This window comes from Ambystoma mexicanum, chromosome 6q, assembly GCF_040938575.1.
Source record: "Ambystoma mexicanum isolate Mex_15411 chromosome 6q, UKY_AmexF1_1, whole genome shotgun sequence".
Classification (NCBI taxonomy): Eukaryota; Metazoa; Chordata; class Amphibia; order Caudata; family Ambystomatidae; genus Ambystoma; species Ambystoma mexicanum.
In genome coordinates, this window is record NC_090937.1 from 1,347,262,710 (window position 1) to 1,347,289,025 (window position 26,316).

Genomic DNA, 26,316 nt, shown 5'->3' on the forward strand with positions numbered 1-26,316 from the left:
GGCTGGGAGACCCCCTCTTTTATAAACAAAATGCCACATATGATAAGAGGGAAGCAAGCCAGTTTTAAGGGGTCAAATACCTGTCCTAATGACAAGTGCACCTTGCCTTCTGATGACATACCCAGAGTGTCTTGTTTCACAGGAACTGGAGATGACAGGAAGGAGAGAAAAGACAACAGAAAAGTAAGATAGAGGAACGTTCCGCAAACCACTTGTGCTATATGGCTGTCCTTTCACATCCCCTTTCCCAGCCTACAGCTTCAAAGGCTCTCTGGTGTGCAGCCCCCTAGTCAGACCCTCCAGTTTATAGCGATTTTGCGATCCCGCAAAATGCTGCGAAAACGGCCGTTTTGCGCAAAATTCCTCAAAAACTGCAGTTTTGTGCAAAAACAGCATCTTTAAAAAAAATGTTTTTTTTTAAAAAACGAATCTGCTAAAATTAGTATGGAAACAAAATACTCAGGGTGCCAGGTTCTCTACTATTTTTTACGCAAGAAATGAAATGCGCCAACACATCTCATCACTTACGCCCAGAAAAAGAGCAGCCCAATCCACTAGGGACACATGAATGGGACATTTCATATGCGCGCCCATTCAGATGGACTTTTTCACCTCCTTGATCAAATAAAGTGGCGTTTCTGCCAATATAAAAGAGCATCCTTTATTTCCAAGCAAGATGCACTTTTAAACGTGCAGAAATCGTAGGCAACCCTACGCGCACAGGATGTGGGGGTGCCACTGCATGACAGGGTCTTTCCTGACCCTGTCATGCATTTCTTTTAAGTTATGAACCGCTGCTGTGTTGCTTGCATTTCTGTTGCTCAAACAGGATACAAATGCATTTTTTGGGTCGCATTTTACAGTGGCAGGCCCCTGAAGGGTTGCAGGGGTGTCCTCCACTTCCTCAAAATTGGAGGCGGGGACAGAAAAAAAAAAGAAATTAACTAAAAAGGGACCCTGCGGACTCTGATCCGACCAGCATTAGAGGGACTGATCTGACACCGCAGGTTTGCAGGGGAAGCGGCAGCGACCAAGCAGTTAAGTAGGAGAGGAGGGTGGGGTGGTGGTGAAAGGTACATTTTTGGTTGTTCGGCTGAAGTGCAAATTAATTTGTGGCAAAATTGACTATGGTCAATTCCGCCGCAAATAATTACACTTCGGTCAAACAACCCAGAACAGCATTCAAGGCAGCTGGCCAGTGCACAATTTGCGGTACAGCGCAAACCTGTGGAAATGCGCCGGTCACCTTTGAGAATAAGGTGACCTGCTCATTTCCAAAAATGGGTTGTCTAAAAATAGCATATCCTCGGCTCTATTTTAAAATTTTTGAGGATCTGCCTCAAAATCTACATTAAAAAAATGGTTATACTATGAGAGGGAAAGGAGAGATAGGAGAGTGATGGGTGGGATGTGAAGTGATAGGCAAGAAAGCAGAGGGAGAGCAGTGGGTCAGAGGAGGAAGTGGTGCACAAGAGAGCAGAGTAAGCAGTGATGCAGTGGGCCAGAAATCTGAGAGCGAGCAGAGGTACAGGGAGCGTGTGGTCAGTGAGCCAGAAAGCAGAGAGGAAGCGGTTGGCCGGAAAGAGGCAGTGAGCTGCAGATTGGGGAAAAGGATGAGGGAAGAGTGCGAAAGAATGGGAGAAAGGATGCAAGATGCAGAGACAGCACAAAAGAATGAAGGACTGTATATTGCGGGAGGAATTGTAGAGTGTAAGGTGTGAGTTGGGAGTATGATTTGGAGTGTGGTAGGGGCTGGGCAGTGTAAATTGTGAATTGACAGTATGACATAGCACGTGAGTATTTGTATGACAGAGTGAGAGGTTCAGGAATGCAAGTTGTGATGCGGAGTTCGTGAGATGTGTGTGTGTGTTGGTGAGAGAGGTGTGTGGGTGTTTGGAGGATTGGAGAACATAGAAGGGGAATATTTTCAGCATTACAACTGATAATGATCAATTTAGTTAATACTATTAAATAGGCATGCACATTAAACCAAAAATGTAGCCTGGGACTCTTTCTATTAAATTAGTACAAAAGATACATAATGTTACCCTGGCTCTCTTGTAGCCTTGCACTCTGCCTATTTCCTGCAATGTGTCAATCTTACTCCCTCCAGTTAATACAAAATGTCCCGCAAAAATGCTGCAATAAATAAAGGTTTGTGCCGCAAAATTTGCCATTTCATGCCGCAAAATCCTGGAAGGTCTGCCTAGTGTGAGGCAGGCATGTATTATGGACTTGGCTGTTTGAAGCCAGGCTCAACTTGCATTTCCAGTTGTGAGCTCCCAGTCCTGGAAAAGGAGCTGTTATTTTTCCTCTCAATTCAATAGAGTCATGCATCCTGCCCATTTAACTTATTTGAAATTTAGAGATGCAGGTGCCTGAAATCCACATAGACACACATAGCTCTCTTAGCTCACAGGGACGACACAGGTGTGCTTCAAATCAGATGTGGCTTTAACATTTATTTAAACTATCAACCATCATCCCTTAAAAAGGTATGGCTTTTATTTCAGGACTATCCTGCCAACATTTGGGTAGTTTATCACAATTATGATCATTTTGGAACAAAGGTGTAGGCATAAATGCAACCTCTGTGCTGTAGGGACTTGACTGTCATAGCATCTGTCAATCAGGGCATCTGTGATCTTTGAACCTGATCTGTGCTACTCAAGAGCAGGGGCTGGAGATCAGGATATTGATGCAGAAGGGCATAGGTATACACCATGCTTTAAGCATGGAGTTTAATGAAAAGGGAGTCAGTTTAGCAAAACACCATTTCTGAGATGGAATTACCTGCATACATTTATTATTTAATAAAAATGAGATGGCATGTCCTCACAACCCATTATACTGACCCACCCTATTTACCGTCATTAACTACCCTTTATCATAGACTTAAGTGAGCTTTAGCATGGTGTTTGTGGTACTTTGGGCTACCATGAGGTTTTGGGGCATTGGGGCAGCCTTGTGATGGTCATTTTTGCGTTTGGTTTAAGAGGCTCCATTGGGCCACCCTCTGGTGCTACGGCTCAATTGAGATATGCCCATGGAGATAATGAAAACAGAATAGTTGCATGTTTAAGATGGCTGCTGTGCTGCTGTTTTTGTTCCTAGTAAAAAAAATGTGGGTGAATTACTGGTTGCTTTAACAGTTTCAAAAATTGTGAGTGATACCACCACCATCCTTCTGTCATTGGACAGCATTCTCTTTATAAGCAGCTAGTGACAAGATAGATGTGCATCATGACACCTTTGCTGCTAGGTGTAATGTTCTTTGCTGGCTGTTCCCAGATCTCTTGCATCAAATAGTAGATTAACTCCAGATCTCCTTATGACAACATTACTGGCTGTGTTTTCAGTATTGTGTTTTTCATATTTTTGTGATGTTTTTCAAGTTTGTGGTATTTGCAGATATGATTTCAAAATGTTCAGGTTCTGTTTTCAGTAGGTACTGTTCCTGTAGTCCGGGCTCCTTTGGTATTTACTATTAATGTATGTTGTTGTTTGGAGCACTCTCTAATCATGTAAAAATTAGTGTCCCTTTCCATAGAAAGCATGTTGGCTAAATACAGTAACTTGAATTGGATATGATATGAGATTGGAAGTCAATTAACTTGGAGCAGCACAGGAGAAATATGGTTAAACTTTCTGATACCCATCAGACAAAGAGCCATCACATTTTCCACAGTTTGTAAGAATTTGAACTGGTATTCAGGATGCCCAAGAAAAATGGAATTACAGTTGTCCAGCCATGAGATTCTCGTGGCTGTGACAACACATATCAAGTTTTCAGTGTGAGCAAATGCCGAATCTCGAGCCAGACACAATGTTGGATCTTCTACAACAAGAGCGGTGGAGAAAATGTGTACCATAGGTGTCAAGGAGAGACTGTGATTGATTGGGACTCCTACGTTCGGAACATTTGACAAAGTGGTGGAGGTGGCTCAGAAGGGAATGTTGGACTTGTTGAGAACTATTCCTAACAGAAGTATCTCTATTATATCAGAGTTGAGCTTTAGCCAATTGGCTCCTATCCATTCACTCATGCCCAACAGACAGCAGACGAATTTAGAAGCTGCTTCAGCAAAATGTCCTTCAGTTCAGAGAGTAATTAAGGTGTCTTCTATGTAGGAGTAAAATATAAACAATTGGGTGTGGATGAGAACAGCTAATTACTGCACGTTAATATTGAATACCTTATGGAACACACAGTTCATGGGAAAGGTTTCCATTATAAGTATGAGATCATAATTTAAAGGGCTCAGCTGGTCAAAAATGACTGCAGAAAGGAATTGTGAAATCGGCATATCTGCACCTTACATGGTCTTAGGTTATCTCAGGGTTAATGGCGGTAAAGGTAGCAGATTAATTGAATAGTACCAAAGCAGTCATTCCTCCTTCACCTACCACCAAACCGAAGTATCTTGGACTTAACCCTTGATCAGTATGTCAGTCTGCTGATAGTCTAACAAATGTGTAGACTCTCCAAGTGATGCAGCTCATTAATAATATATTGATCCAGCGAAGGCTTCTTGATGAGGGGTTAGGCATCAGGTATGTGTTATATAGTAATGTAGCTTAAGTTTTGTTTATTTATGAAACAGCCCCACTTTTGGCCTTTGAATACATAACATGTATATGGTTAAATGGGGTTCTTAATTCTAAGAGGGAAGGGACTGGCAAGTGTATGTGTGAGAGACAGTTGGAGAAGGGATAAAGGAGAGATGGCAGGGCAGTGAAGCTGGGGGCTTGAATGACTTACTTTATGTTACATGCATGAATAAAACTTCTGCGCCAATCACCTATGGCCGGTCTGCCTTATATTAGTGTCGACGAGCTGGTCAAGCCTTCAAGCTTCCTGCACTTCACCCGTGCATCTCTGTGGATTCTGCACACAACTGATTCCCCGCCACTGCAGCAAACAGGACTGTTGTTGCCATTGACTGCATTACAAAAGAGCGGCTACCGAGAGTGCCAACAGAAAGTATAGTAAGCAAGGATTCTGGTATTAAAAGATGTTTCAGGCGTGGAAGCACATTCCACTTGGCAAGCAATGCAGCATGTACAGGGCCCAAGGCACTATGCCACAAATGTGGAAAACAATGTCATTTTGCCGGGTGTAAGAATTTCTCTAAGGCGGATGATTGGGAAATGAATCTGGCGAATGCAGATGTGGATGACATAGATGTTGATGATCAACGTGCTGAGGGTGTGAGCTGGTCAGTAAGTCAGATGGGATTAAAGCCAATGAGGGGAGAGAAGCCACATGCAGTGGTTGTGATTAATGTAGTCGGAATGTCAATGTTGGTAGACACCGCTTCCGGTTATATCATTACAGACAGCCACGTGTGGGAAGAGAAATTCAAATGAGTTAAACTGAGGCGTCCTTTGGTGAAGGCAAATGCCTATGGGGATTCGCACATAGAAATATTGGGGCTGTTCAAGGCCAAACTGGAGTGCAAGGAAAGGTGACAGTGGTCAATGTCTATGGCCCAAAGAGAGGGGAAAGTCTATTGGGCTGGTATGATCAAAGCGAATCAAAGCGAATGTGAATTGTGGTGCATCCTATCATCCCAGGTCACATTTCAGTGGTAAATAAGATAACCGGTACTGGTTTCTCCAATTGTTGTGGTTCTGAAACCAAATGGAAACCAAATGGGCAAGTTCGCTTGTGTATAAATCTCAGGGATCTGAACAGGGTAGTTGTTGTGAATCATTTCCCACTACCAAACATTGGGGAGATGGTAAGCATGGCTGCTAGCACCAATGTGTTGAGCACATTAGAATTGTCACTCCGCATCACATCCACATTGTTGGAATCTTACTACGTTTGTAACTCTGGAAGAGTCCAGAGGGTGATGCACCAGATGATGAAGGGGATGGGAATAATTTGCTGCAGATCTAAACACATTAGTGTGTCATCCTACTCTGCAAAAAAGCACTGGCACTGAAAGGTCTGGAAACTGTGCGGAGGGCGGGTTCATCCTGAAGCCAGACGGGAGCCCAACGAACAAAAAACCTCCTGGAAGAAAAAAGGAGGCAACGACGTAGGAAGAAAACACACAACCTGGACCGGGTTGTTAACAGGCAGAGTCAGGTGTAATGTAGGAGAAAAAGGGGTCTTCAACTAAGTATCTGTGACTGGATATTTGTATATCTATGGACCCTCAATTCAAGGAGAATGAAAGCATCCCAGGTGACTGATGCCCCAGAAATGCAACAACAGGGATTGTTAGATTATCTGGATTAATGCAGTGAAAAACTTCATTGCTACAATATGCAATTTATAGCATCTTACAAGTGTGCAGGTTTGGGGTCGAGTTGTCTTGTCAAAGTATTCGGAAACTGAGATTGAGAAGCCTGTTGATACATGATGGCTTCTGTTCATGCAACCCCTATTCGGTAACATCCAGAAACCAAGCTTGTGCATTCTGTCAATCCTGGCGGACAGGTATATCTAAGCATGAAAATGACAATGTGTTATGTGCAGTATGAAAAGCATTTCTCAGTTGTGCTCTAAATTTGGAAAAGGTTCATTGAAAAGGGTCCTCTCATTAAGCACCTGATTTGTTTACGACATAACTAGATTATGGACAGTCATCGCTGTACAGAAGCTTCTTGTTTTGCCCCAACTTCAAAGAACGAGCATTCTTGCCACTGCAGTACACTTTTGAACATCTACAGCCTAGTTACTGCCTGTTCGATCTTGACTTGCTTGTAGCCCCCACTAGCAAGGAACAACCACCACTGCCAAACTCTCTCCAACTGGCACTGTAATGCTGCCTTATACCTGATTAACACAAGAAGCAAACCTATGCCACTGCAAACTAATGACTAGTGCCCAGTCACAACTGTTCAACTCTGTTCTTCCCGTGTACTCACTGCACTATTGCAGCCACTGTTGCATTTCACTTTCTAAGGCAGCCGACCTACTAAGGCTCCCATGCTTCTCCTAGTGTGATGTGCACACCCACAATGACCCAACATTGTTCTACCCGTGCGCATTAGTTTGCCATCAACGCGCAGTCCCACTTCACCACATCCGTCTTAATGTTGCGCCGACTCCAAAACTAGTATTTCCTCCCCTTACAAGCCAACCTTCCTGGTAACCTACTGGTGACACTCTCAGTTAGCGCACACCAGCCTCTAGAGCACACAACAAAAGGCAGCCCCACCCCGCCTACGCCTTTCCACAGTTCAATGCCACTCAGCACCTGCGCTCCCGCCACCAACCATTGTGCCATGGTCCTGAAACTTCCCAACTCAGATGACATCCCCCCGACTTACTTCCTACCCTCTTTCTCCAGCCCTCCCAAGGATCCACACACTCAGAAATTCTATGCCAAGGCTAGCCCCCTTGAATATTTGACCGCAGACTAACCATGCTGAGTTGTCGCACTAAACCTTGCAGTACCAAATGCGCCCGAGGCCAACAGATCATAGAAACTAACTACTGGGCTTGTGCTCCTCACGTAGGTCAGCCCCCATGTTCACAGGTTTTACCCCTAAACATGCTCCAGCCTCCACCATCAATCTCCCTACATCTACCAAGATGATAGATCAACTACACCCCACCGTGCCCATTCGGTCCATTGATAGGAATCACGCCAAATCCAAATCACACTCACCCCACCCCACCAACCACACGGTACCCACGATCCTGTCAGCAACCAACATCGCTCGACTCAAGTCACCACTAGACACACTCACCACCAATCCAAGCATTCCCCCATCCTACTCCAATGTGCCCTCATAAACGCACGCTTGCTCCCAGCCCATGCTACAGAGTTCCATGACCTACTCACCAACCTCAACCTGGACCTCCTCACCATTACAGAAACATGGCTTCACGAAGCAGCGGACCCTGCTATCTAACTAGCGCTTCCACCAGGCTACACCATACACCGGCAGGACCAACTGCATATGAAAAGGTGTGGTGTTGCGCTCATAGTCAAAGAATCTTTGTCACTCAGACAAATAAACTCCCTGCTGGAAGGCAAGTCAGACTCCATCGCATTAAACTCTTCCTTTCCCGCAACTGCACAATTGACATTCACATTGTCTACCGACCCCCATGCCCATCCTCAGACTTTTAGGAACACCTACTCCATTTACTGGGTGAGGACCTAAAAACCACCACCAAAACCATCTTACTGGGTGACCTAAACCTTGGCCTTAATGACCCCAAAGACAAGCAAGCCAAATCACTTGCCAAGGCACTACATGACATGGGATTCCTTCAACGAGTCATTAACCCTACTCTAAAGGACGCATCCTCGACTGGGTTGCAGACCATAACTGTTCCGCCGCCATCAGCTCCAACACCCCATGTCCTTGGACCGACCACCACCTCTTTCATTTCTCCATCCCTAAATCCACCAAAGCCACTAAGCCTACCACTCCCTCACCACCAGCACTAGCCAGGAGCGCCCATAAATTAACCAAAGACAACCTCCTACCTTATCTGGAGGATCCAGCTCTCAAGCCTCCTTTCTCCAATGACCCTTTCGTTCTAGCAGAAATGCACAACCTCACGCTCAAAAAAGCAGTTAATACCATTCTAGCTCCTCTAGAAATAAAGAAAGCCAAAGTGTCTAGGCACGCCAACTCTTGGTATACATCTGAACTTCAGGAACTACGCACCCTCAAGCATATCACGCTCACCAAGTGCCAAACTAATCTCCAAGACTCTGCTAAAGAAGAATTTAACAAACTGTCTACCCAATACAAAAAAGCCATTATCCTAGCCAAATCCACCTCCTACAACATGAGAATAACGAATGCCAAATCAGAATCCAAAGAAATGTTTGCCATATTCAGGGAACTAGCTAACCCTGTCTCCAGCACCCAAGACGTTGTTAAAGATTAATCCTGGTGCTCAAGCATTCAAGCAGCTATGCTCAATGAAATAGGCCTCCTGCAGAGTAAAAATCAATCCCATCATAATGCCTTGACCAGCACTGACCTGCCCTTCTCGCCCACTATAAACACCCACTCCCAGGAAAAGACAATCTTTTCCTTCAGAAATGTTTCAGAAACCGAAGTCTTGGCCCTCCTTAAACACATAAAACCCTCCAACTGCAAGGGTGACATCTGCCCTGCGAATATCATCAAAGACTGTGCTGACACCCTAGCACCATTCCTGACAGCATTCATAAATGCCTTCTTCGCATCTGGCATTGTCGCACCATGCCTTAAAGAGGCCTGGGTATGCCCTCTCATGAAAAAAAACATATCTAGACCCTTCCTCCCCCAACAACCAGCAGCCCATCACCACAGTACCATTTCTGCTAAAAATTCTCGACAAAGCTGCATACAACCCAATCCAGCACTTCCTTGAAAGCAATGGCATCCTAGGAAAGAGGCAATCGGGTTTCTGCCCGGGCCACAGAACTGAAACTGCATTACTGGACCTAAAAAAACGATTAGCTGAAATCATAGACGAAGGCAAACCTTCTTGGTTTATCTGCAGCTTTTGACCTTGTGGACCATTGGATCCTCTGCAGACATCTCACAAATTCAGCCCAATTCACCCCTGAAGCCACTACCTAGATCACATCCTTCTTTGAAGGGAGAGCCATGAAGGTTTTCTCCAATCAGGCCTGCGCAACGCCCACCACCATTCACTGCAGAGTTTCACAGGGTTCCTGTACTTCACCTACCTTGTACAATATATTTACCAAACCTCTCTTCGACAAGCTGGACGCTCTCGGCATCGGATATACAAACTATGGTGATGATACTCGGGTCCTCCTCCCATTCTCTGGCTCATACAAAAAAGATGCCAAGACACTGCACAAGACCTATGCCACCATCCAAACCTGGATGGCAGCCAACGGGCTCTGCCTCAACGGGGACAAAACCGAAATCCTCCTAGTCGGTCTCAAGGAAACCAATAATAAGCTTCATAAACAATACACCGCCTTCACCATAGACAACACATAAATCATTGTCTCACCCTCAGTACAGACTCTGGGGGTGTACCTCAATTTCACACTCTCCATGACACGCCAGTTTAGCGCCATTGCCTCAAATTGATTAATGCAGTTAAACCCTACCTATCTACCCAGAACTGTCTCTCAATAGCCAGAGCCACCATAGGGGCAAAACTTGACTACTGCAACGTTCTCTTTGCTGGCATATCAGCCAAAAATCTCAACAGACTGCAAATTATTTAAAAATGATGCACTGCTAGCAGTCCTGAACGGGTGGAGGAAGAGGGAGCACCTTATTCAAGACCCTAGCCAAAACCCACAACTGCCTCTCTAACAAAGCCCCCTCTTATCTTTCAGAGAAAGTAGTCACAGCCAGTTCTTCCAGACCTAAATGATCACACTACTCAAACCAATTGAACATCCCCACGATCAAACTGGCCAAAGCGGGCTGCACCAGCTTCCCATTCATAGCTCCAAAAAAATGGAACGCCTTCCCAAATACCATAAGGAATGAGACTTTGCACCTGTCATTCCGCAAAGCCCTCACAACGAGGCTCTTCAACTAGTCCACACTACAGACTTAGGTACACCCAGATACTTGTGTCCAGGAAGGTAGTAGTTCTATCCGGTTCCTCTGTAACACTTGAACCGTAGAGCCCCTACCCTCTGTAACATTGCATGTTTAACTGCTACCTGTCTGGTATTAGGTTCAATGTTATCACGAACCACAGCCAGGCTGTCTTTCCATGCTGTCTTTCCTTCTGTCTCCTGTAACTAAGTAAGCCTTGCTTGTAACAGCGCCACTATGCCCGAGGGCTGCATTGTGCACTTTATAAATGTAATAAACAAACTTCCAGGATAACATACTCAGGCAAGACTATGTGTGAGCATAAACAGAGAAAAGTAGGGGATTGGCAGTGTTATCGGAGGCTGGCATGATTTTTTGGAAGGAGAAGTGGAAGTTTAGGGAGAGCTCAATTGCATATTTGGAACACAAACTCAGTGAGAAAGGATTTGAGCCAAAGTTGAGTCAGTGAGGACTATAATGGATGTCGAGGCACCAAGTACCTGACAACTGGTTCTCGATTTTGGGTCTCATTGAATACCATGCCAAGTTTGTGGTGCATTTTGCAGATAGATGCAGTACCATAAGGGGACTTTGTAAATAATTTACTCCATTTGTCCGGTGTGAGGAATGTCAGCAAGAATTCCAGCTCTCGTGAATTTTGACATGGGTTGTGAAACGTGTATCATGACTGATGCAAGCAATAAAGTTCAGGTGCTGTACTCATGCAGCAGCAAGGAGGTTTGTAGAGAGTGATTGCTTTTGCATCTGGGATCCTAAGAGGCTCAGAAACCTAGCACTCTGTGATTGAGAAGAAAGCACTCACTGTGACACAGGCAATCAAAATATTTAAGGCATTTCTCTGGGAAGGAGATTTATTGTATGCACAGAACATAAGCCCTTAGTGGGTATATTCATGAATAACGTTTTGGATGGAGTGTCTAATAGAATTGTCAGATGGGTGGCTTCCCTACAAGGACACAAATCTGCGATACAACATGTGTCAGGGAAGGACAATACTGTGGCGGACTATCCATCGAGGGTAACCCAAGTTGATGATGAGTACTAATCCATGGATGTGGACTGTGACATAGAGTGTTTCTGGTATGTGAAGCTGCAGTAGGGAGGCAACAGTGGATGGATGCTGATGCTGAGGACAACGAGATCAGGTCTGTTAAGGCTTCTGTTGAGACAGGATGGAGGGATTGGACGGAGACTGAGGGTTTAGGAGTCTTCCACAGAGTAAGGAATGAGCTCGGCATTGAGGGGATGATGTTGTGCAAGGCAAGGTGCGTTGTTCCGTTGTTGCGTGTTTGGAAGCAAATCATAGAAGTGAGACATGATGGCCACTTGGGCATGACCAAGACCAAAGGAAGGCTTAGGGCTGATTATTGGAGGCCGGCTTGGATACTGAGGTCAAAGAGATGATATAGGAGTGTGTGCTATGTAGAGAAGTGGACAAAATGCTGAGGAATTATATTCAAACTTTTAGGCCATTGAAGTTGCCTAGGATGCTGTGGGAATGTGTTGCCTAGTATATTTTGGGGCCAATTAAGGGTCAAAGGGGTAGGGAAAGATATGTTATTGTATTGATGGATATTTACTCCAAGTGGTTTGAGGCGAAGATAGTTTATGAAGCAGATACACAAGCAGTAATAACCTTCCTTGATGGTGTATTCCAGAGAAAGTGTTACCCGAGTAAAATTCTGACAGACAATGGAGTTCTGCTCACCTCTAGGATGATGGAGATTTTCCTACAAGGTATTGGGGTGGTGCATCACACAATATCTTGATATCACCACTTGATATCATCCCTCGACAAATGGGGTGGTGGAGATGTTCAATCGCACCCTCATGCAGCACATTAGGATTGCAATGGGTGCAGGAATTGTTGAGAGGCATGAAGGAGACAAAATGAGCGAAGAAAGTGAAGAGGTGTGAGGTGTCGTAAGGAGAGGTGATCCGCGTAAGGAAGCCAGGAATGCTGAAGAAAGGAGAGAGCATGTATTGAGTTCCACAATGAGTCAAACAAGTACTTGAGGCTGGTGTGTTGGAGGATGGTAGGATGTGGAATAAAGCAAGGATTGCGAGCAAGAGTGTGAGGTAGCCCTTCCACACACATTGTTGGTAGTTGTGGGGGGGGGGGTGTTATATAATAATGTAGTTTGAGTGTTGTTTATTAATTAAACAGACCCACTCTTTGGGGTTGTGAATACATAACATGTATATGGTTAAATGGGGTTCTTGGTTCTAAGATGAAAGGGACTGGCAAGAGAATGCTGGGGAGGTGGTTGGAGGAGGGTGAACAGACAGATGGCAGGAAGAGAGATGGCAGGGTGTTGAAGCTGGGGGATTGAATGACTGTTACTTTATGTTACATGCATTAATACATCTTTGGTGCAAATCTCCTATGGTGTGGCCTGCCTTATATTAGCATCAACCCTAAAACAAGGAGACATTCACTCTCAGAATGCACTCTCAGTAGGCAGGTGGCAAGTGGTAATTCATTTAGGATAAGATTCACAAGGCTATTTCATTAGATCCATGAGCCTTAAAGTATGTCAAAGAAGGGGGATCCTATGAAGGGTGGCGACCTGGGATAGGAGGAGAATTCTGATTCATGGACTTTATTATGAAAAAAGGAGTCCATGCAATTATACAGGTCCTGAGAAGAAACAATGGTAGAAGATAGTGGTTAGAAATGTCTTAGTAATAGTGAACACTTCTATGGTAACAGTAAATCTATTACTAATTGTAAGACTGTAGCATTCATATTTGTTTTGAAGAATGTCATGTTGGTAGATGGTATGCTGTGCCTTGCAAGTCAGTTTAGTTCAGCATCACAATTCGGACACTATTTGCACTCTAGAATTCTAACTCTAACTCTATAAAAGTGTGTTTATTGATTTAATTTAGCTTGAACCATAGTGTAGTTTTGGCTGATCGTCTTGGACGGAGCGTAGTGGCGGGGACCAATTTGCCGAGATTTCTGGAAATCCAGTGGAAGAATTGCTCATAGGCAGCGGCTGAGTGGAAGGCCAAAGAAAGGTGTTGTGAACGAAGGGCAGAATGGAGCATGCCTTGATGTAGAGCACTGTACAAGGATGTTGTGACAATGTGGTGATGAGACAAAATCCGAGATGAAATGCTGATGCAATCACCAAGATTGGCGGTGGGAAATATACGTTCAAGCATATTGGCTTTGATAGCAGTAGGTATGGAGATGCTTGGCAAAGATTTAGGCACAACAACCCCACTGCAAAATGAGAAACAGTGAGCAGGGAGAGGTGCGCTGCCCAAAAATAATGTCCCCAGTTAGCTAAAGAGCACACGGTAGACCAATGTCTCAGCAACGAATTCCACTTACTAGTGATAGAAAGCAGGCTAAGTTCCAGGAGGTTGATAAGTAAGTACATATTTCTTTGGTTAGTTGTGTGCTGTAGGAAGTAAATAATAGGTTTCCGTTCTAATTGTCCTGTCTGAGTCTTCCTTTTTCTTTTATATTTACATTTTCTAAGCTATTTCTTTCCTAAGTAATTACTTGAGATTGCACTCACAGAAAAACTGTGTCTTTCAGCGCCTGTTGTTTTATTCGATGTGGTTGTCATTTGTTGTGTTTGGGTCTCTTCTGATTTTCTTTTGATGTGTTTATTGTTTACATCCCCATTGTTGGCGAATGTTGTTCGTCTGTACCTGAGACCTATTATGATATTATCTGTTATTTCGTTTGCTATTTGCTACAAAATCTTTGAGCTACTGAGTCCACATTAACAGCCCTTCCACCTTTTGCACCCTGCTCCTTAGGGATGCCAAACCAGCCTCCATTAGCAAACAACAATTCCTACAGGTGTGGCACACTAGGCATAGTCTTCTTTTTCAATTACTTCTTTTTCAATTCCAATCTTGTTATTCCGGGTTCTGTTTTAGTCATGTTTTGCTTCTTTTTCATTTGTATATTAGCTATCCACGTGTGAGGGATATTCTATCAATGACTAGAGTGCTCCAATTATGGTGCTTGATTTAATCCCGTGGCCCATAGCTATTCTGTCTGTCTCTTTGTTGGACAATCTGTGCATTCGCCAGGTCAATAAAGCAACAGCTTTCTTTTCTAATCTCGTGCATTTCATCTGCATTATATGTGCATTATGATGGTGGCATTTATGTCATGTTAGCCCCCATAAGTGCTTCTGTGACAGGATCGTTGTTACAAGTAATGCTGAGTTCCTTTTCTTAATCAGGCTCCTTCCTCTTCCTCCAACATGTCCGCCCAGGCGCAGCCCTCATGTCATTCCACCTGCCTTTTTGATGATGGTGGGGCCGTGGGGCTAAGGCAGAGGGTACCCCACTGGCCCTGGTGCTTGTGACTGTTCCGTTTCTGTGTGGTAAAACGAAGAGTCTGCTTTCCCAAACTCACGCCATTCTAGAGAGATTCTTTGGCACAGCCTTATTGGTGCTCTTACCTGCTGGAATAGCCAAGACAGGCCCTTACGGTTATTGTATCCAGCCTGCAATTATGTTTTTGTTTTTTCACTTGCTGGGCATCTGCAGTTCTTGCAGCTGGAATAAGAACAATGGGTGCTCATGAGGTCCCCCTGCCTGGATCCTCCTCCTTCCTGTTAATTACAAAGGAAACTAAATTAAAATGAAAACAGGGAAATTATGAATTTCTTTTGATGCATGTATCTAGAGGAAAGATTGTAAGATTGCCCTTATCCACGTGCCCCTATAATGAGTCATGCAGCATGCATTACCAATATTCTGAATTTGGAACATGTATTCTTTGTGCACAGTGTGACTGTAGAGGAGGATTCATATACATATCCTTTTCTTACAGAACAACCGATGCATCCCAGCCGGGTTAGAAAGCTTTTACTCCGAGCAAGACTCCAGCGCTCGGGGGAAATTGTATACAGTCATAAACCACTACAACCTAGCCAAGCAAACCATCACCCGCTCAGTGTCTCCTTGGGTGACCGTCCTGTCGGAGGAGAAACTCTCAGAACAAGAAACCGAAGCTTCGGAGAAAACAGCTTAGTGGATATTGACGAATTTCAAATATGCCCGGTGTGAAGGCAACCAAGAGACTTCGTTCAGTGGGGACTTCACATGAAATGTGCTTAAGGATAAAATAGGTTAATTGTATGTATGGTAAAACACGCTTCTGTTCGCTGATGTGTCTGCAAATTCAGGTGAGTTATGAGTCTAAAATTGGGCACATGTCAGAAAATGCTGTACCTAAGACCTCAGTTCCAGGGGATTCTGTTCTTGAGAAGAACTGAGATGGATTGTTAGGGTGAGTAGTTGGTAGGGGGCCATTTGGTAGATTCTTTTCTCCAGTGCATTCTTTACTGGTATCAATGTTTCAGGGTCTGCAATAGGCCATTTTTTCCAGTCACTAGGCCCTTAAGTTATTGTCATCAGACGCTTGGCTCTAGTATAACCAGCATCCAAGTAGCAGAACTACTGTATAGCTGTACATCCTACCTTTTAAAGAAGTTGAATATCTTTGAACATATAAAAGTCAATAACTATATTTGATGGAAAAAAACAACGAAAAAACGAGATGTTCAGACTGCACACATTTTCAGGGGTTTTAATCATTTTGTTTACAATCACCCAGTCAACATCAGGTTATAATGAAGCACTGCAACCAGCCGGGTTCAATGTTAACTTAGGCCGCTGTCAATAGAATGTTACTGCATTTTAATAGTGGCTTTGGTGAATCCAGTACAAATATGCACAACAACGCAAACTATACACAGTAGGCCTAATTCCTGTAAAACACATTTTTATTTAATTCAAAAACAGCATTTGACATGCATAGTGAGTGCAAACAGCATTCCTTTTTAAATATCTGTTCTAAATGTTTTGACTGCTATGCCAAGGACGATCGAAAAAAAAGCTATGCATTGTTTCCCTGTAAACGTGTTCCATTAAAGACGTTTCCTGATTTGTAAAAAAAAAAAAAAAAGGGTAACTTGCTGGAACACTGGGATTGTGCAATTTCCCTTCCAATACAAATGAAGAGATTATCTGTCAAATCCTCTTCTGTATCCCTGGGTCTGCCTATTTCTATCGAATAAAGGAGGAGTATCTGCATGCATAGGCGTTGCTAGAGGGGGCTGAGGGGGTTATAGCCCCAGGTCTTTTGGTTGTAGCCCGGATAGAAGTTGAGGGGTTACAACCAAAAAGGCTAGCTAGCCCCCAGTTCCGACAGTCCCAAAATTAGTGTAGCCCCAGATCTTTTCCAGACCTAGCAACACCCCTATCTGCACGCATGCGCAGGTACACAGGGACGAGTCCTGAACAGGGATCATTATTGAGCTTCTATAAAAACGTACGCGTCCTTATTTTCTCTCTGCCGTGCACAATGCAAGGCAGACACACACACTCTATAAGTAAACCAAGGAATATGCACATTTGTGCCACCGCATCACACATAATGCCATGGACAATGCAAGGCACGCACATGCTATACGGAGACCAAGGCATATGCGCATCTTCCCCATCCCATCACACCCGAGGTCGTGCACAATGCAAGGCATCCACTTGCATGCTGTACCGAAACAAACATCTTTGCCAACCCATTGCACCCAAGGCCATGCACAATGCAAGGGATCCACTTGCATGCAGTACCGAAACAAACATCTGTGCCAACCCATCGCACCCAAGGCCATGCACAATGCAAGGGATCCACTTGCATGCTGTACCGAAACAAACATCTGTGCCAACCCATCGCACCAAAGGCCGTGCACAATGCAAGGCATCCACTCGCATGCTGTACCGAAACAAACATCGGTGTCAACCCATCGCACCCAAGACTGTGCACATTGCAAGGCATCCACTTACGTGCAGTACCGAAACAAACATCTGTGCCAACCCATCGCATCCAAGGCCGGGCACAATGCAAGGCATCCACTTGCATGCAGTACCGAAACAAACATCTGTGCCAACCCATCGCACCCAAGGCCGGGCACAATGCACGGCATCCACTCGCATGCTGTACCGAAACAAACACCTGTGCCAACCCATCGCACCCAAGGCCGGGCACAATGCAAGGCATCCACTCGCATGCTGTACCAAAACAAACATCTGTGCCAACCCATCGCACCCAAGGCCGGGCACAATGCAAGGCATCCACTTGCATGCTGTACCGAAACAAACATCTGTGCTACCCATACATGTGGTGTTAAGCAGTGATGAGCTCCTCTAAATGCGAATCATCCTTATTTTCTCTCTGCCATGAACAATGCAATATACACACATGCTGTATTGGAAAAAAAACACATTCCCATCTCTGCCACCCATCAGCCCAATGACGTTCACAATGCAAGGCTCCACTTAGGTGATGTACCGAAACAAAGGCAAATGCGCATCTGTGCCACACCCTCATACAACATTCCCATGGAAGGCAATTTGTGAGCCTCAACGTAGTTTCACAAATAGTTTTCCCAATGGACGGCATAGCATATGACGTGGCACAGAATGTTCCAGGGAATACTGCACATTCAGTACAGTTCAGCAGCTAGTATAATCATCCTGCACATCCGGTATGTGGATGCAGGGGTGGACTGGGAACCACAAGAGGCCCTGGAAATAATGTTCAAAGTGGCCCATATTACACATGTTCAGCAAGCCCAAGCATTTTCCTATGGGAAAATGTGAAAGTTACCAGGTTGTATACGAATTGATCGTTTTACAACTGCTCGAATGACAATTGACCTTTTCACAATTGACCGAATTGTGAAGGTCAATTGTACCATATATGTGGGGGGAAACCCCCCACCCAACGCCAAACCCCCCAAAACCCATATATATATATATATATATATATATATATATATATATATATATATATAAAACCAAACCATTATATATATATATATATATATATATATATATATATATATATATATATATATATATATATGTATATATATATATGTATGTATATATATATATTCGGTCAATTGTGAAAAGGTCAATTGTGACCCTTTAAATTCGGTCAATTGTTCATTCGAACAAATGTAAACGACCAATTTGGGTAATACCAGGGTATTAAAGAGGCCCAGGGTGCAGAGGCCCACCGGGAAATTTCCAGCGTTCCCTATATGCCAGTCCACCCCTGTGTGGATGTATGTATTTAAGTATGTGCTGAGATTTATATAATTGAGAAATAGCTGCAACGAAAGCAAGGGGTTACAGTTATAGAGTGCAATGATAGGGATACAATTAGAAGGACAACATATTAAGGGTACAATTGAAAGAATAAGGAGAGGGGGATCCAAAGGGTTGCATGAGGTGATACAAGTTTTGGAGGGAAAGACAGCTCTGGCTGTGGAATGCCTGTGGTCAGATGGACACATCTCAGCCCCCCTTGCACTACAGAGACAATGGGCCTAATTAATGGAATATTTTTCACGGTGCAAAGTACTTTTCACCAGTGCAAAAAGTCTTTGCACTGTCAACAAACACCCTGATTCATGGAACAGTGCAAATTGTATTTTTGCTGTGCAAAGTGACATTGCACGGCGAAAAGACACTTTGCACTGTAGTGCAGTCACTTCGCACCAGTGAAAAGTACTTTGCACCATGCAAAATAGTCCATGAATCAGGCCAAATATCTATGTGAAAAAACTTGAAGCACCGTTTACCGCACAGAGGAGAATGAGCCTAATAGTGCTGTGTATCTGGATGATGAACAGGATGGTAGGAAGTCTTTTTTTTTTATATTGCATTTGGACATGGTTTCATACTTTTATTTTTGAAAGTTACTTTTGTATACATCTCGCTATAATTTTTCCGTGAGTGAACGCTTTTTCACTTTTCCTTATAATGTGATATTGTTCTAGTGAACATATAAAATATGTCTTAGTTATGTGCTGAATACAATTATAAATGTTGCAGTTTTTGTTGTTATCTTGAAAACACAAGTCTGTGCATCCCTGTAATTGGTTTTTATATTTGTTTACTGCTAAACTAACTTAAATAAAAGTTCACAGGTTAGACAAATTATAAAAGCATTAAATGGCTGTGCCATTGTCATTCAATGTTTTCTGAACAGTCAACTAAGAACACACAGCCCACTCACAATGCTATACCGTTATTTAGTATCAGAAATTACACAAAAGCAATAAAATATGTGCCAACATCTTTATTTCTCATATTTACGTTTTTGTATCTTTGTACAATCGAAAGATAACGTTTGTGTCATTTTAATACCAATGTTCTTTATTGAATTCACAGTAGAAATGTATTTTGCGGCTATGGAAATAAAGTACAGAATGAAAGAGGCTTCTGGGCAGAGTTTATGGAAGCTATAATTTGCATTTTCAGACAGATTAGTTTATGACTTTGAAATTAAGATAGTTAGTGGTAATGTGGTATATGTCTTAATGGGAGTAGCAGAAAGTTTGCTTTATTTTTATAATTTAACAAACTTACATTACTTTGTGTTAAAAACGCAGTAAGGAGAACCTGTTTAAAATGAAGATCAGGAGAGAGGCTATTTATTTAGTTGACCCTTGAAAATGAAATACGAAAGTGCTCTAGTTATTACCTGAGGTGGAGCATTGGCTGATGGTAGAGATTAGAATTGATTCAATTTACTGTACAGGTGTGTCCTATTATTTTCCTTTTGTTCTGCAACTATTCAGCATTTTCAGTCCGTGTAAACATTGCCAAATGGAACGTGGAAACTTTCTTACAGCCTGTCAGCGGAGCTGGACCCCGTGCTATGTCAGTTAATACCAGTGGTCAAGTCCTACAAATTAAAGTGGGGGCCTCATCAACAAACGCAATGGGATGTGAGGTCGCAAGAAATTAGGTGAAATATGCACATTTCATTAAAGTGGCTTTGATTACCACCCAAACTGCAGAGGAGGAGTGGCATTTGCCTTTCATAAAATCAACACACACAAAACCAAGAGAGGATATTTTCATCTAATAGTGTTTTTGAAAATGCTAAAAAGGTATGCATGTTTTAAACTCCAAGAACCAAAATAAATGTTTCCTCTTGGAAATGGAATATTTCACCTTTAGTTGTTTGTTATATTTCATAGTGTAGTGTTGAATTGTCCAGCCTGTAAACCTAATGACTGTGGTTCGTCCACTTTAATTCATTAATTCAAAGAAGACATTCAATGTTTCTCATTTTAGCTGGGGGGGACTGAGTCCACCCTGTGAAAAAAGTGGCTGGACTCCGGTCTCTCGCGTGTACTCTTGACTGGAGCCCTGTCTAAAACCCACATTGCCACATGTTACCAGCGATTTAAGATGCCTGAACTTGTCATTGACTTTACAGCTGTTGATTGCAGGACAATACAATGCAATTAAGAGTAGCCTGGAAATGCTAACAATTTACTCTGGGAACCCTCTCCTCCTTGATAGGGTGGGGAAGGGGTTGGGAAAGGTCGGGGACGAGAGGCGTGTTTCCAGGCAGGTGACTTCTCGTTATAGAACCCAAGCCTGGCGAATTTGCATAAAACAAAGAATATTTTGGGAGCATAAAAATGCCCACAACTTTAAGGGGCCGATTCATGGAACAAACGTGCGCCGAAAATCCATGTGCAAGCAGGCGCAAGGGAGCGCAAGCGTGAGAAACGCAGCGCACGTGCACGCGTGCGATTCAAGGAAGATGCTGCGCGTGTTTCCTGCTGTCCGTGCGCCCAATCCAGCCATGGCGCACGCAGGCATACACAGCGTGCGCTACGCGCACAGCAAAAATGCACATAGCGCGGCGCACACAACCAAAGTGGCCGGAACAGTGGGCGTAACACGCGGAATGGGGAACAACGTGTGAAAAAGAAGGCGTAACTGGGGAAGTACTGCAGGGAACTACACGGAATGCCCACACGCACGCGAACAACCCGTATTCATGGATTCAAATACATGAAACCTGCGCACGGCAAAAGACGCGCACAGGCGTCAACGCGTCCGCCACACGAAGGCAGGCGGAAGCGTCCCCACGCACAGTACAAAAGTGCGCGCAAACAACGAACACGTATATACAGCTACGAAGAATGCCACATTTGTCGCAGCACTGATCGTGGGACACCGCAGGAGGAGGAGAATAGCCAGGGCACGCATTTTCGCACCACGGACAAGCCTTTTTGGGATGCCTGACGACCAGGTCTATGGCAGGTATAGGTTTCCACCCCATATCATCCTAGACCTGGTCAGGGAGTGGGAAGATGACCTTACATCCCCCACCCTTTGCTCCCAAGCATTGAGCCCCTTGGAGAAGCTGCTCAATGTCCTGCATTTTTTGGCCACTGGGTCATTTCAGCGGACTACTGCCATAGTGGGGGGGGTCTCACAGGCCACGCAGTCACGCTGCCTACACCAGGTACTGGCAATCATGACAGCGTGCCCCTCAGTCCGCAGGCACATATACATGCCCAGAACACCCGCAGAAAGGCAAGCCGTTGTCCTGGATTTTTTCAGGGTGGCACACTTCCCCAAATCGGTGCCATAGTGCACCCATGTGGCCCTACGTCCACCTAGGGCCACTGAGCACATCTACCGAAACCGCAAGCACTGGCATTCCATCAACGTAAAGGTGGTATGCGATGCAAAGGGAATCATCACCTCTGTCTATGCAAACTACCCTGGCTCCACCCATGACACTTTCATATACAGAATGTCCGCCCTGAGCCGGGCCCTGGAAGCTGGGCAGCATGGCGACACATGGCTCCTAGGTGAGTACAAATGCCCTTGCACATGCATGCAAGTCACACACAGACAAATACCCAAACCCTAATAATCTCAACTATTATCACCTCCCCAGGGGACAGTGCCTACCCTCTGAGCAACCACATGATGACGCCAATCCGGAACCCCACCACACCACCCCAGGTAAGATACAATGCCGCCCATATTGCAACCAGGGCCATAGTGGAGCACACATTCGGAGTGCTCAAGTCACGTTTCCGCTCCCTTGACCGCTCTGGCGGGCGACTACTCTATTCACCACCAGTAGTGTGCAGGATCATTGTGGCAGCATGTGTCCTGCGCAATGTTGCAACACGGCAGGGCGTCCCGGTGGACATGGTGGCGCCCCCACATCCCCAACCACAGGCACAGGCGCTGCCCATGGGAGGGGACAGGGCACGTGGCGAGGAAGCCCGGACCCAGCTTGTGGCCACATTTTTCACCTAAACTCCCACCCCTGCGGAGTGCACACAGGCCTGGCACATACCAGGTGACAATCGATGATGACAAAAAGACAGTCAACTGTCACAACCCTACCACCCTGAGACAGTTGCCATGGAGGTGCCACATCGTCTGCATCCCTAGCTACTTAAACACAAGCTATCCTGTGTGAACAAAAGGCACACATATGACATATGACATGATATGGCCTATACACAAGTATTTCAAGGTGCGATGATGCAGGGAGGGGGGAACAAGGGAAGACAGACAACGGTACTACTAGGCCAGGTGTCATTTAGATTGTGCAAGTGCAGGGGTAGGGGGAAGGGAAAAGTGCAAGGGGAAGGGGAGGAGGGGGGAGTGCAGTACAGGGGAAGTAGACCAAAAAACAAATACATAGGTCGGCTGGTGGCAACTGCAAAGGTAAGTGCAGACAAGTGCTGGGAAGGGGGGCTGTAGGGATAGAGAGACGGTCCCGCAGTGCAGGGGTTGCCAGGGAGGCAGTGCAAGTGGAGAGTGGCTGGGCCAGGGACCGAGGTCGGTGAGAGTGGCCCAGTTGCAGCTCCAGTGCAGTTCCAGTGAAGAATTCCGCAAGGGAGAGGCAGAGAGAAAACAGAAGCAAACAGGAAGGTCTTGAGGTGCTTCCCGAACTGGAGATGGTTCCCCTCAAGTTCAAGTGAGGCAGGAAGGTTGTTCCAGAGGGAGGGCCCTGCCGCGGAGAGAGATCTACCCCCAGCTAGTTGCTCTGAGAAGCGGATGACCCTGACATGCAAGGTGTGCATCACACACACCTGCAAAACAGGCCATGGCCATCACTGTCATGTCACTCAAACCCTCCCAAACCACAACATGACATGGCAAGCAATACCCATACACCAACACAGTAACAATAAGGTACACATTGCCATGTCCAAAATCTACAGTGGCATCAGACAATGATGCCTGACCTGGAATCAGATGAAATGACAGACCAACAACCTCCCACCCAAAATAAGCCATTTCAAAATGCATTACAAGAGTTGTAGACGTAACATAACAATGAATGCTTGTATACATGCACATTGTGCATTGCAAAATCAACACTGCAGCTTCTGTGTGCTGTGTCCTACTCCTGTAACACACTGCTCAGCGCACAGCACAGTGAACAGCCATTGTGTGTGATGCACACCCTGAGCATCACATTTGAGTGACAGACCACATCAAAAACCAAATTAGGCATGTACAGGATCCATAATTGGTCACAGAACATGTGCTGCAGGGACACAGTGGCCACCAGAAGACAAACAGTGTACATATGGATATGCAAGGGTGGGAGTACATGTAGTGCATCAGAGTGCAAGTGTGTGGTTCTACAAGGACATGCACTCCACATATGCATGTGCACTCAAGTGACCATCAGTGTTCTCTACACATCACATGTGAACATTCACCATGTGTACACCCCAGCATGTCAAACCACAACTATCCCCTCGCACCTGAAAGGTAAACACAACACATGAACAGGCATTGATCAGCAGAACACAACATGTACATAGGATACCACCATTACAATGGTTGAGTTCCCATCACACTGCAGGGCAAGGCAACTATCAACAACAACCCCCCCCTCCCTCACAAATGACCATGACCCACTGAACAACTGCACCTGGGTCATGGAGCCTTCAAACCTCAATTCCACCTGGCCACAGGATCACCTTTACCCTTCGTCACCATCTCCCACCTTGTGTGTAAAAAGGTGCCTGCACCCTCAGAATCCACACTCATTTCCAAAATGACAAAATCCAAGCGAGAAAAACGAACCAGAACACCCTCCAGTAGATGACTTGACGTAGCAGTACCTCACAAAGCCCAAGTACTACCACAATGATGCAACAACCAAGGTAGCACAGTAAAACAATGTCACAACAGGATGTGAACCATGTGTGGTACATGACATAGGATGATGCACCATGAACGGATGTGTACTGTCACAGGTCCCGTGTACAGGACCGGGAGTGTCACGAAACAACCACCCCCACCGTGTCCCGGGTGCCTGCAAGGTCAAACTCACACAGGCCCCTGAGACCCTGGTGGGGAAGGAGGTTCAGGGATATGCAGGCCGGACAGTTGTTGACACACTGGATGACTGGAATGAGTGGCAGGAGAGGGGAGGAGGAATGACACATGAAACCAGGGAATGCACGAAAATGTACTACCTGCATGAACACATACACAATCCAAACAAACTTGTACATCATTGTCATGGCCTTCTGTAGTCCAGGCTTAGGAGTGGTACGAACCAACCACCCCTATAGGGTTTTGGCGCCTGCAAGTTCGGGGCTTACACAGGCATCCGCATCCCCAGCGGGGAAAGAGGGTTAGGGAACGTTGCTTGGATAGGTACGGGAAGCAGGAACACCGGGTAGAGGGTACAGGGTTCAAAATTGCATAGGATTCCGGGTGATTAGGGGGAAAAAAACATACCAAATTGAACCACACATACATCCATGCATTAGTACACTCCCCAGCAAGCCTATGCCGAGCAGTTTGAAAGAAAAACAACAAGACACTTAGCTCTGGTTTTGAGTGCTGGCCTCCTGCCTGCGCACTCTTAGGTCCGGTTACAGGAGCACTGCAATGCTGCAAAGAGAGCCACAGTCAACAACCTGTATGTGCCAATTACACAAAAACACAACACCAAACATGCCCCATAGCAACAAACTACTCTCCAAACAGACAATCTGGTGTAGATGCTTCGTACCCATATGTAACATTACCCCTGTGACGGGTCATACACAGTCAATGCAGTAAGTCAGCCGCCGGTGGGTGCGTGGCAAATGGAACACCAATGTGTCACAATTCACACAACATGCAATGTTCCCTGGGTAAGCAGACAGACCCATATAGCAAGCCATGACTTCTGAGCAAGTTGCGTACCACCATGACTGAAACAAAGTTGGCAGTGCATTTATCATAAAGTACATGGAAATGATATGCACTGCACCCAAGTATGTCCCTTGCTGTATGTCCCTGTGAGCTGCCCCTTTCCATGTCTCGGAAGGCTACATGGTTGATACAAGTGCCTCAATGGACCTTGGTGTACCGGAGGGTATGTGCCACTGCACGTGTCCCAGACAACCTTACAATCAACAGCCATCAGTCCACCAACACATGTGAGCTGCATTGTGTGCTTCAAGACCAATATTCGTCTAAGCTCACCCTCAGTGCTGTGACTAAGCCTGCATGTGCAACTCGCCTGGTGCAAGCTTTGCTGTGTTGTGGCCTCCCTGTGCTGCTCACCTTGCCTGGAGTTCCTTGGAACACGTCAGCAGGTCTAGGATGTAGTTATGCAATCCCTGTGCCTCTGCTTGTGCCCAGATGTGCATGTGGGCACCAACAAACGTGTCCAGAATTCCATCATCCAATGGGCCATGTCTGCTGGCAAAGGTGCTCTGGAGGCTCATCCCCCTGCAGAAAGGGCATGTAACACATGATTAATGCTTCAAAGTCATCTGTGTGTGTCTCATCAGGCATCTCATTACTTGACCATGTCAGAGAGTCACATCATAAATCACACCATCAGTCCATCTTCCACATCCAAAGTGTGGAACACTATCTACAGCATGAATTGCAACAAGCACGTGTACAGTAAAGATAAGAAACATACTACACAATGCATAGCAA

General features: G+C 45.1%; 1 protein-coding gene across 1 annotated transcript in view; it reads left to right on the plus strand.

The window, feature by feature from the left end:
• NSG1 (neuronal vesicle trafficking associated 1) overlaps window positions 1-16,453 on the plus strand; it is a 128,981-nt gene extending 112,528 nt beyond the window's left edge. The window contains exon 5 of the mRNA XM_069631967.1: window positions 15,335-16,453. Coding sequence (XP_069488068.1) covers window positions 15,335-15,535 — 201 coding nt within the window. The 3' untranslated portion in view covers window positions 15,536-16,453. The remainder of the gene's footprint in view (window positions 1-15,334) is intronic.
• The last annotated feature ends 9,863 nt before the right edge of the window (window positions 16,454-26,316 follow it).